This window comes from Trichechus manatus, unplaced genomic scaffold, assembly GCF_000243295.1.
Source record: "Trichechus manatus latirostris isolate Lorelei unplaced genomic scaffold, TriManLat1.0 scaffold00101, whole genome shotgun sequence".
NCBI classification, from domain to species: Eukaryota; Metazoa; Chordata; class Mammalia; order Sirenia; family Trichechidae; genus Trichechus; species Trichechus manatus.
The window spans coordinates 9,978,731-9,993,925 of NW_004444037.1; the positions used below are offsets into that span (position 1 = coordinate 9,978,731).

The window sequence follows — 15,195 nt, forward strand, 5'->3', positions numbered from 1 at the left end:
GATGTTCTAGGGTTTCAGGATTGTTGATTCTCTGTTTGGCTTAGTTTTTCGGATCTTTGTTGTGGAGGGACGGCGTGGTGTTTCTGCCTAGAGCGCCATCTTGCCGGAAGTCCTTAATCCAATATCTTTTGAGGTATAAAAGAGAGAAGCAAGCAGAGACACATGGGGATCTCATACCACCAAGAAAGCAGTGCTGGGAGCAGAGTGTGTCTTTTGGCCCTGTGGTTCCTGCACTGAGATGCTCCGAGACCAAAGGAAGGCTGATGCATCACAAGGAGCTTCCTCCAGAGCAGACAGAGAGAGAAAGCCTTCTCTGGAGCTGGCACCCTGAATTTGGACTTGTAGCCTACTAGACTGTGACAGAATAAACTTCTGTTTGTTGGAGGCCATCCACTTGTGGTATTTCTGTTACCGCAGCACTAGATGACTAAGACAGGTGCCATGGGAGAAAGGTCTGACAATTTGCTTCCAAAAAATAAGTCATTGAAAATTGACTGAGCACAGTTCTACTCTGACACATGAGGTCACCATGAGTTGGAGTCAATTCCATGGCAACTGTTTTTTTAATTTATTTTTAAATCTCAGAGTCAAGTCCCTGGCTTTGCTATCAGGTAACCACTTAATGGTCTTCATGTAACTCTTCTTGTCTCTATGGTTTGACATGCATCTTACAAGGGTGTGATGGAGGGAAGGGAAGAAAAGGCTGTTTTTAATTTAACTTGTTCTCTGAGTATCTTTGGGTTTTCAGATAGTTAAATTTTATGAGGCTTAGTCCAGGTATGAATAGTTTGGAGGTGGTTGTTAGTTGCTCCAAGTGGACTCTGACTCATGGGGACCTTATGTATAACAGAAGGAAATATTGCCTGGTGCTGTGCTATCTTCATGATCTTTGGTATGTTTCAACCCATTGTTACAGCTATTGTGTCATTTCACATCACTGAGGGTTATCCTGTTTTTATTGGCCATCTAATTTATCAAACATAATGTCCTTTTCTAGAAATTCATCTTTTTTGATGATGTGTCCAAAGTAAGAGATTTGAAGGCTCACCATCCTTGCTTCTAAAGAACATTCTGGTTGTATAGCTTTGAAGACTTACTTGTGCATTCTTTTCGCTGTCCAAGGTATATTCAGTATTCTTCACCAGCATCACAGTTTGAACGCATCATTTCTTCTTTGTCTTCCTTTTTTCATTATCCAGCTTTCCCATGCATATGAAGCAATTGAAAAGACCATGGCTTAGGTCAGGTGCACCTTAGTCATCAAAGTGACATCTTTGCTTTTTAAAACTTTAAAGAGAGATTTTGCAGCAGATATCATTTGCCCAATGCAATATGTGTCAATCTTTCTGGCATTCTCTGCTTTCAACCACGATCCATCTGACAATAGCAATGATATCCCTCATTTCACATCCTCTTCTGAATCAAGCTTGAACTTCTGGCATTTCCCTGTTGATGTATGGCTGCAGTTGTTTTTGAATTATTTTTGGCAAAATTTTGCATCTGATATTAATGATACTGTTTGGTAATTTCTGCATTCCATTTGATTGCCTTTCTTTGGAATGGGCACGCATATGGATCTCTTCCAGTCAGTTGACCCGGTAGTTGTCTTCCAAATTTATTCGCATAAATGAGTAAGGGGCTTCACATACAGGGCCGAGGATCTTCTTATCCAGACAGGATCTGCCCTGAATAAACTGTGATTTGTGGGTTTTCCTTTTCTTTTGTGGTTGAGGCAGGAACTGTAGGGCAGAGAATTGTAAAACATAGAAGTGTAGATGTCAGAGAGCATCCTTGTTGCTCTGGTGACCAGATGTCATGTTTTATTTTAACTGTTTATCAGAGCTGGGGTTCAAATGATATGAATCAGTGTTTTAATTCAGTTTGTTTATAAGTCTACCTTGTCAATATGTTCATCTATTCATTTTGTTTACCAAGATCCTGAGGCAATTTAAATACCAGCCTAAAGCAGACATGCAGGTGATGAAATGTACTGTTCCATTTGAGATACTTGTTTCTCTGCAATTAGACAGTAGAAGCTGAGTGTGCCAGAAAGCTAAGGATGCTAGGGAGGTGCAAAGGAATGGATCATCATCATGGCAAACCTTGATTAGATTTTCTTATGGGATATGGAGGAGCAGGACGGGGAGTGGGGAAGGAAAGCTTTTATGCCCTGGGCATTCTCAGTCCAGGTGTGTAGAGTACCATTCATCTGTTCCAACTGTGCTAAAGGTCAAGCCTATTTTAGTCATTTGAAATGACAATGTCTTTGGAAAATTAAAATGTCACATTTTATTTTCTCTCTGTAGAATATTGGAATTTTCAATGGCAGGAGAAGGAGTGATCAGAAGACCGAGATGAATTTGAACACTATTCTAGAAGAGATTCTTATTAAAAGGTCACAGCAGAAAAAGAAGACATCACCCTTAAACTACAAAGAGAGACTTTTTGTACTTACAAAGTCCATGTTAACCTACTATGAGGGTCGAGCAGAGGTAGGAGACAATCAAAATTTACTTTGCTGCTCTCTGTGTTGATACTGTTTTATAATACTGTTACCACACTCCCTCCCCTCTCCAATCTTACAAAATAAGCTTTGGGTTAATGAAATTAAGGCAATGATTTGTTATCATTTGGAATTAAAAGATTAAGTCTAGATTATGCATAGAAATTGTTCACAATTCTGTTGATTATAGGTTTAGTATATATAAGTATACATTTTATATCAGCCTACTGAATTAATCTGTTAAAGAAAATAAATTCCTACATGAGTTTTAGATCCTTATGGAATTCCTAAATTGCCAAAGTGCTGAAAATCAAAACTTCAAAAACTCTTTTAGCTGCAAAATCTGACCTGTCTGTAAACCTTCACCTAAAGTACAATTTAAAAAAAATCTGACCTGATGTGAGATAATTTTAATCTTTATTTATCCTACTTTGTGAATATTCATTTTTTCCCCAGAAATAAAAATATATTTAATTATGGGGGCTGCCCCATTCCCTGCTGGGTGTGTTATGTAATATATGGTATATGTGCTATATCTCATTTGTAAAATCTGAAATTTTCTGAATTCCAAAGCACATTTGATCCACAGGATTTTAGGTAGGGATTCTGGGCCAGTCAACTACTGGAAATATGAATTATTTTAAAATCTAAAACAGATTTTAAGGGAGAACATTGATAAATTTGTGCTGTGTGGTAGTAATGTGTTCTAATTTGAATTTAATATAGTAAGCCTAAGAAAAAAATAGAAATGTGGCTATGAAAGTGGTAAAATGTGGTACTTTACTAACCAAAAGCCTCAGAAACATATATTATCTGCTTGGAAATATGGACTGATACTATTGAAATGCATTGCAATTGTTAACTCACTTTGAAAATGATAAACATACCAAGTTCAAAGTGCCCTGATTGCTTTAGTTTAAGTAGAAAAAAACCTAAAGAAAACAGTGGAATCCGTTTATTTCAGAACCTAGCCCTGCCTGGGAGCGGCCTCAGCCACCATGAGAACTAGAAAGGTCAGAAAGAGGAGGTCATGCTGTTAAAACCAGCCTCTATCACTTACCCTCAGAAGCCATCTCCTTTCTGGCTGCTGCCTGGCTAAAGCAGGGAGCCTGGGTGTGTAAGCTTAATTCTGGTTTAACACCTACTCCTCTGATGAGCTGGGCTTTTTGATCCCTCTGGGTTCCTTGCTCATAGACTACGTTCATCATCATACTTCTGACCTATGGCTTGGATATGGTCTGCAGGTTTGTTCGCCTGTCACAGTTAAAAACAAATAGTTGCCAATATTAAAAAAACTAGGAGATTTCACATGAGAATCAGAATTCTTCAATAGACGGGAGTTCTGACAATACTGGGCTGAATTCCCACACAGTGACTTTCTACCTGGCTTCTAGATGTGTTTGCAAGCCCAGTAATAGCTCCCTGTTGTGTTTTTTCCCTTTTGGGGTTAATGTGCCCAGTTCCCTGTTTGCCGTGGACAAGTCTTCTGGCTTCCAACTTCTCCCTAGAAGTTGTGTTACAAAAATACTGTGACCTGGGTCTTTTCTCTCAAGGACCACCCATCCAGCAGCTGTTCCGTGTCATTGTTCTGTCCTGCCTTATTCTTGCTTATTATCTAACTAGCTGAGGGCTCATACCATCTGCCACTCCTGTTAGTCAGTACAATGGACTCATCTTTTCCGAGGCCCTTTCCTAACAGGGCTCTTAATATTCTGCTTGATTTCTTCCTCTCTTCTTTGGGTTACAGGCACCCAGCATCTCCAGTGCCTAACATAGAGCCTGGTACATGCCACATAATCAGTACATGTTTGCTGAGTGAATAAATGGACCCATTTCAAAAAATCCGTGAGAATTGACAGGCATTTCAAAAATAATGTTTTGTTAGAAATATCAGGCTCTACATATGAGCAACTGCTCATGGTTGATACTAAAGGCATGATGTAGGTGAAATAATCCAAGTTGAGAATATAAAAAAAAAGTGGTTAAGAATGCAGCACCAGGAAACATCAACATTTAAGAGGGGTGTGGGGAGGTCATTAGCTCTTGTAGACATTGAACTTTGTCAGAGCAATTGTGGTAGAGTAGGCATGTGGAGTACATACAGTATGTTGGGTAGATTTGAGGAGGGAAATGTCATGGAGGAACTAGACCTTAGAGATGGGTGATAGCTAGACAAGAATGTAGTATGGGAAGAGTATTATCACTTCATGTTCTGACTCTCTCTTTATATATACACGCCTGTGTGTGGTTAAAAAAAAAAAAAACAACTCTAGAGGTTGATCAGAAAGACCATGGGAACCATTCAGGGGTTAAAATAAACAGACCTAGAGATATTTATTTTAATTTGTTCATTGTTGTTGTCATTATTAGGTGCTGTCGAGTCGGTTCCGACTCATAGTGACACTATAGGACAGAGTAGAACTGCCCCATGAAGTTTCCAAGGAGCAGCTGGTGGATTTGAACTGCCAACCTTTTGGTTAGCAGCCAAATGCTTAAGCACTATGCCACCAGGGCTTCAATTTGTTCATAGCCCTCCTGTTTTCAAAAGAAAAACAGTGGAGAGGCTATCAATTGATCTAGTAGCTGTGATTCCTAGTTTTCTTCGTGATAATCAAGTGTGGTATAACATTCCACTATACTTTATTAAAACTCTTATTAATCATAATCTTAGACATTCGTCCTTTCCTTGCTCGCTGGACCCCAGCTGCCTCAACATGATGGGCAACAAAGCTTTTATTGAATTTCTTCCTATTAAGTACAATTTATTGTGCTTTTCGAAGTATACTGAGAAATCCTGTTCTAGATGATGAGAAATTCAGTTAAACTGTTTCCTCAAAGTCTTATGTGACAAAACTTGTGGTTCAGTTTCCTCTGTGAGCCATTCTTTGGCTTGCCCTCCTTGCTGTTATGGTCGTTAGTCAATTAGTTTGTGTTTCTGCATATTCTAGTGAACTGAAAAAGAGATCTTCTTGGCAATTTATAGCGTTTGATCTTACTTGTAACAACACAGAACGAAAGACACTGGGGGTTTCATAAGTGATGTTGCTTTCTAGTCAGGGAACCAAAGGGCACTTGGTTAGCCCATGTGATGTTTCAGTGGAGACTCCATGAGGTAGTGAGAGATGAGAGCCAGCAAAGAGCAGGTTGGAGTTTCATCAGGAAAAAGGCCTGATTAAATAAGGGTGAGAAAGCAAGCAAGAAAGAGATTTCTGTGTGTTGAGATGTAGAATACCTCTGGACAGCAATATTTCTTTCTCAGAAAAAAAAAAAAAAAAAAAAAAGCAAGTATTAAGTAATCCGTAACTATCTATAGCTAAGAAATCAAGTACTAATTTTTTATACATTAGTAATTTTTATAATTGGACTGTATACTTCTAATTTGGGTGGTTTGCTGCCCTAGTATGGAAACTGTCAAATAGTTCACTAAGTCAAAGATGTGGGGAGATTAGTTGTGTAAGGGTCCCCAAGACCAACCCCAGGTTTGGTGATTTGCTAAGCAGACTCACAGGACTCAGCATATAGTCGTACTCACAGCTATGATTTATTATAGTGGAAGGATACAAAGCAAAATGAGTAAAGGGTAAAGGCTCATGGGGCGAAGTCTAGAGGAAACTAGGCACAGGCTTCCAACCCTAGTGGAGTCACACAAACCAAACCCATTGCTGTCGAGTTGATTCCGACTCATAGCGACCCTATAGGACAGAGTAGAACTGCTCCATAGAGTTTTCAAGGAGCGGCTGATGAATTCGAACTGCTGACATTTTGGTTAGCTGTAGCTTGCTGTAGCTCTTAGCCACTGCCATCAGGGCTCGGGAGTCACACAAGATGTCTTTAATTCCTCTAGCATTGAATTGTGAAAATGGTAAAATGTTGTCTACCAGGGAAACTCATTAGAGACTCAGTGCCCAAGGTGTTTTTTGTTTGCTTTTATTTTTGCAACCCTCACCAGTATCTATTTCCAACACATTTCCATCAGCCCACACAGAAACTGTACCCATTAAGCTATAACTACTCATCCTCACTCCTAGCCCCTGGTAACTACTTATCTACTTCTTGTCTCTATGCATTTGTGTATATAGGGTCTCTATGAGCCAGAATCGACTTGACAGCAATGGGTTATTCTAAGTATTTTATTAAGTGGGGTCATACAATATTTGTCCTTTGTCATATGATAATTCTATGTTTAACTTTCTTAGGAACCGCCAAAGTGTTTTCCTCAGCGGCTGCACCATTTTACATTCCTATCAGTACTGCACCAGGGTTCCAGTTTCTCCACATCCTTGACAACACTTGTTATTTTCCTTTTTTTGATAGTAGCCATCCTAGTAGATGTGAAGTAGTATCTCATTGTGGTTTTGCTTTTGCATTTCCCTGATAACATTGAACATCTTTTCATGGGCTTATTGGCCATTTGTGTATCTTCTTTGGAGAAATGTCTATTCAAGTCCTTTGCCCATTTTTTTAGTTGGGTTGTTTATCTTTTTGTTGTTGAGTTGTATGAGTTCTTTAAATATTCTGGATACTAGGTCCTTGTCAGTTATATGATTTGTACATATTTTTTCCCATTTTGTAGGTTGTCTTTTCACTTTCTTGATAATGTCCTTTGATAAACAGAAGTTTTAATTTTGATGAAGTCTAATATATCTATTTTTTTTCTTTTGTTGTTTATAGTTTGGTGTTGTGGCTAAGAATCGATTGCCAAGTACAAGGACCTGAAGATTTATCTCTGTTTTTTTCTAAGAGTTTTATGTTTTTAGGTCTTTTATTTAGGTCTTTGATCCATTTTGAGTTAATTTTCATATACGGTGTGAAATACGGGTCTAACTTAATTCTTCTGCATGTGGAGATCCAGTTGTCCCAGCACCATTTGTTGAAAAGCCTTCTTTTTTCCATTGAATGGATTTGGCACCTTTGTTGAAAATCAATTGACCATAGACCTATGGGTTTATTTCTAGTGCCCAAGGTTTTTACTGGGGAGTGATTACATAGGTACCCTCTGCTGAGCATGTACCAAAATTTCAGACTCTTAGAAGGGAAGCAGGTACTCAGCATAAACCACATTGTATGAACCATTTAGGCATAGTGAGCCACTTTTATCAATTAGGGATTGTAAGAACCTTCCTGAAATCCAAGTTCCCAGATGCAAGCCAAGGGACAACCGTTGTAGCAGGCCTTTCTAAGGATACTAGTATTGGGTCTGCTATGTTAAGTCTTTTCTGCACACTCATAGTAATAATGATAGCACTAACTACCTGCCAGGCACTGTGCTCAGTACTTTACTTGAATTATTTTCTTTATTCCTCTGAACAATGCTATGTTAAGTCTTAATTATTGTGTCATTATTCACTACTGTTGAGTTGGCTCCCAACTCATGGCAACCTCATGCACAATGGGATCAGACCTCTGTGGGTCCATAGGGTTTTCATTAGCTGATTTTTTAATGTAAATTGCCAGGCCTTTCCTCCTAGTCTGTCTTAGTCTGGAAGTGCCGCAAAAACTGTTCAGCATCATAGCAACATACAAGCTTCCACTTACAGACATGTTGTGGCTGCTCTTGAAGTGCATTGGCTGGGAATCAAGCCAGGGTCTCCCACATGGAAGGTGAGAATTCTACCACTGAACCACCACTGCCCTCTAAGTCTTACTGTTGTTGTGGGTGGTTGAGCTGATTCCGACTTACAGCCACCCTATCGGTAGGACAGAGTAGAACTACCCCATAGGGTTTCCTAGGCTATAATCTTTATGGTAGCAGATGGGTGCCACCGAGGCTCTTTCTAAGTCTTATTAGTACCCATTTTAAAAAGGAGTGGCTGAGGCTTAGAAAGGTTAAATACCTTACTGATACACTTAATGAATAACAGCGCCATTTCTTCAAAGTCTATGTTTGTAACAATCTTGATACTCTAGGGAAAATTAAAAAAAACTATTAATGCTCTTTGTAATAAGGATAAGGTTTTATTTAAAAACCTTTGAGGATAAAATTTCATCTATTACTTTCTTTGAATTTTAGTGAGATACCTGAAATTTTCATCTTTGGACCAGGTTAAGTCTGACAGGATAGTGGAGGCAATCAGATGCAAGTATGATGACATGAGTTTCTTAAATACCCTGGGCCACCTCTGATATTTCTATAGGGCCTCCTGTGTTACCCAAAGTCATCTCCTTGACCAGTCCTGGGAAACTGAGACTCTTAGTGATGCAGCGATAAGAGCTTATGAAGCTTGTGAGATGCTCTGATGATTCTCCCTCAGTTGTATCCTTAGACTAGTTGGATCCCCAAGTAGGAACCTTAGTTTATAGAGTCCTTCTAATCCCCACCAGAAGATATGTATTTCTGACACTTTCTAGGATTCTTGGAAGTGAGTGTGGAGTGGAAAAAAACTGTTTTTTCACTAAAGAGCAATTTGGAGCATTTGCATCAAACTTAAAAGGCTATCAGTCAATCCACCAGGTTGTAAAAAAAATGGCGCAGTTCTAAAGACTCCACAGACAGCACAGCGGTTAGTGTATGAGGGGATTTTTCTGGCTCAGAAAATTCTCAGATTTATTTTTCTACGAAAACTCATTTTCTTATTTGCAATTGAGTTTCCTTGTTTCTGAAATAAGGTAGTATTGACTTCCTTTCTTATGTCTCAATTTCGTTTCTTGTGGCTCTTCTCCCACTTCTGATTTCTATCTGTCTTCTTATTCTACTGTCTTGGAGCCCACCTTCATCATCATTAACCATGTAAAAGAACCAAGATGCTGGGTCTAAAGTCCTAGGGTCTGATTTATCCCCTTGATTTGCTAAATTATCCATCTTTTTTCAATAATATTCAGTGTTTTCTTTCCTAAGAAGTTGAAACCGATTTAAGACATAATAGGGAGAGAATATCATTCTTTTCACCTGCACCCCTAGAATTTTTATTTTGCTATAATTCCAAACTTAAAGTGACAAGCATAGTACAAGGAACTCTCAGATACCTTTTGCCAAGATTCACAAATTGTTACACTTTTGCCTCATTTGCTCTATTTATCATTCTCTTGGTCTCTATCCCTGTCTCTATCTTTTTCTCTTTATAAGCGTACTTTTTTTTTTTTCTGAACCATTTGAGAGTAAGTTGTAGACATTGGTTACTTTACCACCAAATAGGTTGTTGTATATTATTTAGAAACAAGGACATTCTCTTTTATAACCACTGTACAATAATAAAAATGAAGACATTTAACACTGACACAATGTTATTATCGCATTCACAGTCCATGTTCAAATTTCATTTCATAGCTTCTCCCCACCTCTGCATTCCAGAATCTAATCTAGAATCGTCTATGAGTGGGAATTGACTTGACAGCACATAACAACAATCCATGATCACACATTGCATTTAGTTGCTTAAGACATAACATTTTTAAATGTCCGCTGAGAGAGGAAGAGAAAAGTACGGGAGATATACTGTCCTTCGTATATACTGTAAAATGCCATGAATACTCAGTGATTGCATATGAGAGCCCACCAACATGAATTCGGGTATAAAAATCATTATAGTCTGTTCTTCCACACTCTCAGTCTCATAGTCATCATTAGGAGCTGAAGATCCCTCCTCCCTGCCAAAATTATTTTAGCATGGTCCACTAGGATGAGTAAAAATCATTTATCACTGTTTTTCATAACCCCAAACTTAACTTTTTATTTTTCTGTATTAAACAACTGTTAGACATGTAGACTTTTTTATGGAGACTAGTCTTGTCTAGTACGTGTCTACAGTCTACATACCAAAAAATGAAACTCGATGCCATCAAATCAATTCTGACTCATAGGGACCCTATAGGACAGAGTAGAACTGCCCCATGTGGTTTCCAAGGAGCATCTGGTGGATTTGAACTGCCAACCTTTTGGTTGGCAGCCGTAGCTCTTAACCACTATGCCACCAGGGTTTCCACAGTCTACATGTAGGCTTTTATTTTGGAGAACAGTGCCATACAGAGGGATACTGTACTGTTCTCCCGCTACTTAAAAGTAGAAATAATTTTAAAATTCTAGATCTTAAATAACAGTCTTGAATCTGGCTGTGATAGTTGTGGTTTTTCCATTGATTATTTGTATTATGATAAGAGAGACAAAGCCTGTAAGAAAAAACAGAGTTTTTCTTTGGAAGTGGTATTACCTAGTTTGGTTTTCTACTTTATTCCTAAGACTTAGCTCTCAGCAATTTTTGTTGATGTCAGAGAGTGAAAATTTCCATCACAGTTTTATCTAGCTATTCTTCCACTGAATATATTCGAAAGACTCTGTCATAGGCACTGAAGGCAATTACATAAGAGCATTTCCCAAAATGTTTTGGGAAATGGCATTATAGTTTAAATAAATATATAATGTTTCTCTCCAACCCCGTTTTCCCACCTGTCTTGCTGGAAATAAACTTGTCTTAATTGGATATGTGTGTAACTTCTTGCAATTTTTTTTTTTTTTTTAAAGAACTGTGTTTGACATTGCAATGTATGTAATGAGTTTTTTCTCCCCCTGTTACGTCATAAACTACTTGGACTAGAGATTCTTAGAAATTTTTGAAACTACTTCCTTGTAATTGTTTTGTTGCTGTTGAGTTGGCTCTGACTCATGACAGCTTTATGTATAACAGAACAAAAAGCATTTGTTGATGAGATAGATATGATAGAACATAGCATGGGAGACAGTTAAAACAGACACTAAATTATACAAGTGGAAGAAGCTTTGGTAGCAAAAGTATATATATAGGTCTATATAGATTTTTGTAACTGATAATTACCATGTTGTTGTCGTTAGGTGCCATCGAGTCCATTTCGAAGACTCATAGCTGTTCCTGAGAGCAGCTAGTGGATTTGAACCACTGACCTTTCAGTTAGCAGCCAAGTGCTTAACCATTGCACCACCAGGGCTCCCTTGATAATTACCATAACAAAAACAAAAACAAAAACCAAACCTGTTGCAGTGAAGTCGGTTCCAACTCACAGTGACCCTATAGGACAGAGTAGAATTGCCCCATCGGGTTTCCGAGGCTGTAATCTTCATGGAAGCAGACTGCCATATCTTTTTCCTGGGCAGGGGCTGGTGGGTTTGAACCACTGATGTTCTGGTTAGCAGATGAGCGCTTAACTACTGTGCAACCAGGTCTCCATGATAATTACCATACAAGGGGATAATTGATTGTGCTAGTAATAGGAAGAATCATATTGTTTTAGAGCTTAGAAGGAACTTTAAAGAACAACCTCCAGATTTTTCAGTTATGGAAACTGAGGATAAGGAGATGATTTGCTCCAGGTCACCCAGTAAACTGGTTAAGAATTTTGATCTGGATGTTCCTGGATCAGCCTTTCTGATCACACTGTCTTAGTGCTGGAAGACATGTAAATCCTTGGCAAGATTGTGCCTGGGTTGCCAAGTAGGTGAGGGCACTTATAGACCTTGATTGTTCACAGTGATAATGGATACCACCTAGCAGCTGTTCAGACCCGTTTGCTTAAAAATACTTGGCACTTTCCTGCCTCTGAAGCTTTGCTCTTGTTGTGCCTAACAGTTCTTCTTCTCCCACGTATTTATTCAAGCCCAATCTTGTTTTCCTTTGTGATCGCTTGTCACCCTCATAGTTGTAAATGCCTTCCCCTTTCTGAATTACTGTTAAATTTATGTGTGTTATTATTATTGCCTTTTTTCTCTGTCCATCTACAGAATAATCTCCTTGAGGGCAGAGGATGTTACTTTATAATTTAAGCATATAACACAGTGCCTTGCACCCAATAGGCTCTCAAAAAGGTTTTGTTACTAATAATTACAAAGGGGATGATCAGTTAGTATTTAAAGTAAGCAAAAACTCTTTGGAGACGTGGTGATAGTTATTTTCCATGTAATTTTGTTTCATTTTATTTTTATTATTGAGATTTAGAAACAAAAGTATGTTTTTATTTATTACCTGTTAGTATTAATCCCTCTCCAAAACTAAAATGTGAACATTGTTATATTCTACGAGAGTATCAACTGTCAGAAGAAATCACATGGCAATTTGAGAAAGGGAAGCTACATTTTCAATTGTAAACTATTTAGGACCTGCTCTTAGCCAAGGAGCCCTGATGGCGCAGTGGTTAAAGAGCTCAGCTGCTAACCAAAAGATTGATCGTTCAAACGCACCAGCTGCTCCATGGGAGAAAGATGTGGCAGTCTGCTTCCGCAAAGATTTAAAGGCTTAGAAACTCTATGGGGCAGTTCTACTCTGTCCTATAGGGTCGCTATGGGTTGGAATAGACTAAATGGCAATTTTTTTTTTTTTTAAATAACTCTTAGCCACTGGTTGATGCTGCTCTGGCCCATGTAGAGAATTATACACAGAAGGGAGCTTAGAAACATATGTAGTACTTAGCAGTTAATTCTGTTACTCTTTTAAAACTCTGACATTGTTGACGTCTGGCTTTTGTGAATATACTGTGCTTTTAAGATAAATAGTAAAGTTTGATGATGATACTACTTCTGGTAATTAAAAACATATTCTTCTTACTAAAACTCTTCCTTCATTTATCTTTTTTATTTTTAATTTTAGACAACTGTCTAAGATTTCCATGATTCTACATTGGTAAATACCTGAAAAGAAAAATTGCACAAAATATATGCAATAAGGTTGTTAAATAAAATTAAATGAGTACCCGTTGCCATTTAGTCAATTCTAACTACTAGTGACCCTATAGGATGGAGTAGAACTGTCTCGTAGGGTTTCCAAGGAGCAGCCGGTGGATTAGAACTGCTGACCAATTTAGTTAGCAGCTGAGCTCTTAACCACTAAGAGATTTAAATGAAATCTCCAGTGATTTTTTAATAGATTGTGGGAAAGGAATTTTTCCCCTATTTTCCAAGTCACATGAGAAATTTTTTTGCATTCTATCTTCATTCGAAGTGATCATATAACTGTAGCTGTTCCTTAATTTTATGTGACACTGTGAAAGTAACATGGATAGGCGTTATTCCTTGTTTATGAGATAGTAACGTGTAAATTTTGTTCCTCCTTTTAGAGGAATATATTTTATATTTCCTTGCACAAGACTCCAAACACTTTTATTTGTTACATGGGACTCAACTCATTTGTTTTGGTTTATTCATCATTTGTACAATAAAGATTTATTGAGTGTGTACAGTATGCTAGGGATGGAGGAATTAAAAGATGAGTGATTCTGTCTTCATTAAGCTTATAGTCTGATTAAGCTACAGTTCTACCTTTCTGGGTCCATAATGACATACTTTCTTATGCTGTGTCTGCTCTGTTTGAAGGGAGCCTTTTGAGACCTGGATTTCTTATCCTTGTGTGCCACTGTTGTTTGTGCTTGCCTGGGAATTTCTGGAGTACCTGGAACTCCTAACTTCACTGGTCCTTGGATTTCCAGGTGTAACATGAGGCAGTTGGACCTAGGGGATTTCAAGATTTCCTTCTGTTCTTAAATTGTATGTAGCATAGATTTCATAAATGTATAGGGAGTTTGTATAATACTTGCAGTAGCCTGTCCTCCCTACCATCTGGATAAAGTATATCTGTAGATAACCAAGAAGTTTGCACTCCACCTATTTTACAAGTGAAGAAACTGGGGACATCTGAGACAGGTGCCTTCTCTGAAATAGCATACCATTTGAGTTGGTGAACCAAGATGTCTTATCTTTCTGGCTTGTGTTCTTTCTGTAAAACCACACTGTGCTACTTGCCACAAAGAGGGACTTCCTTAAAGATTAACTTCACTGACCAGCACTATGTATAGCTGTTTCCTTCCTCCCTTTTTCTTTGGCTTCATATATATGACTTCAAAAAGGGTGTTAATTTGTGTTTGTTTTTCCTCACTGTACCCTGATGAGGTTGTGGGAAATAAGGTGTATAAATAAATTAAGAGTTGTCCAGAAAAGAGAGACCCACAGAGGGAAAATATTTCTGTGAATGCTTACAGGAAAGAAGCTGAAAAGGTTATTCTCTTAGGTGGTAACTCTCAAGAACTTTGAAGTGGGTTTGGGTAAATAGTACATTTAAATGGTACAGTTTCATAGTACATTTCGAAAAAAAATAAACTATTCTTCAGAGAGAAAACTTACAAGTAACTCAATTATAAATGGATTTATTCATGTTCATTGTCTACTCCCAACAGTAGAGAACAATATGTCCTCGCTGAATAGGACTCATAAATCTACTGCATTATATTACTAACTTAATTTAGTACTTTTTAAAATAGTAAAGGGAGCTGATTTTTTAGAGTAACTTAGTCCTGACTAGGGTTAATTGTAGTACACTATCAAAATAAATGGTAGAGATTTTAATTTTCTTGGGAAAAGATGAGTAGCATGATACTGAAGATCGGATATGTTATTCAGAATTGTTTAAAGAAAAAAGGGCCATTTCTTTATTTTCAAAGTCATACTTAATCACTTTCTAAGAACAGATGTTATGACTAAAATATCTGCAGGAAACAGGACCAAAATTCGCTGGATGAGAGCATATTTTTTGAAGTTCCAGAATCAACTTATCAGCAGCTTTCTGTTTGTTCTTAATTATAAGAATTTCACTTGCTCTTTTCACTTCTAAAGACTTTCAGAGAGCTCTAAGGTCCATCTCTGAGTTCACAGAATTTCTATGAGTTAGAAAGGTTGAGAGTATGGACTCTAGTGCTAGACTTCCTGGCTTCATTCATCCGAATTTCATTACTTATCAGTTGTG

The 15,195-nt window shown here is 37.9% G+C and overlaps 1 protein-coding gene across 1 annotated transcript in view; it reads left to right on the forward strand.

Annotated features, from left to right (window-relative positions):
• TEC (tec protein tyrosine kinase) overlaps positions 1-15,195 on the forward strand; it is a 117,433-nt gene that overhangs the window by 30,621 nt on the left and 71,617 nt on the right. Inside the window, 1 exon segment of the mRNA XM_023737380.1 lies at positions 2,307-2,492. Within this exon segment, the coding sequence (XP_023593148.1) occupies positions 2,307-2,492 (186 nt within the window).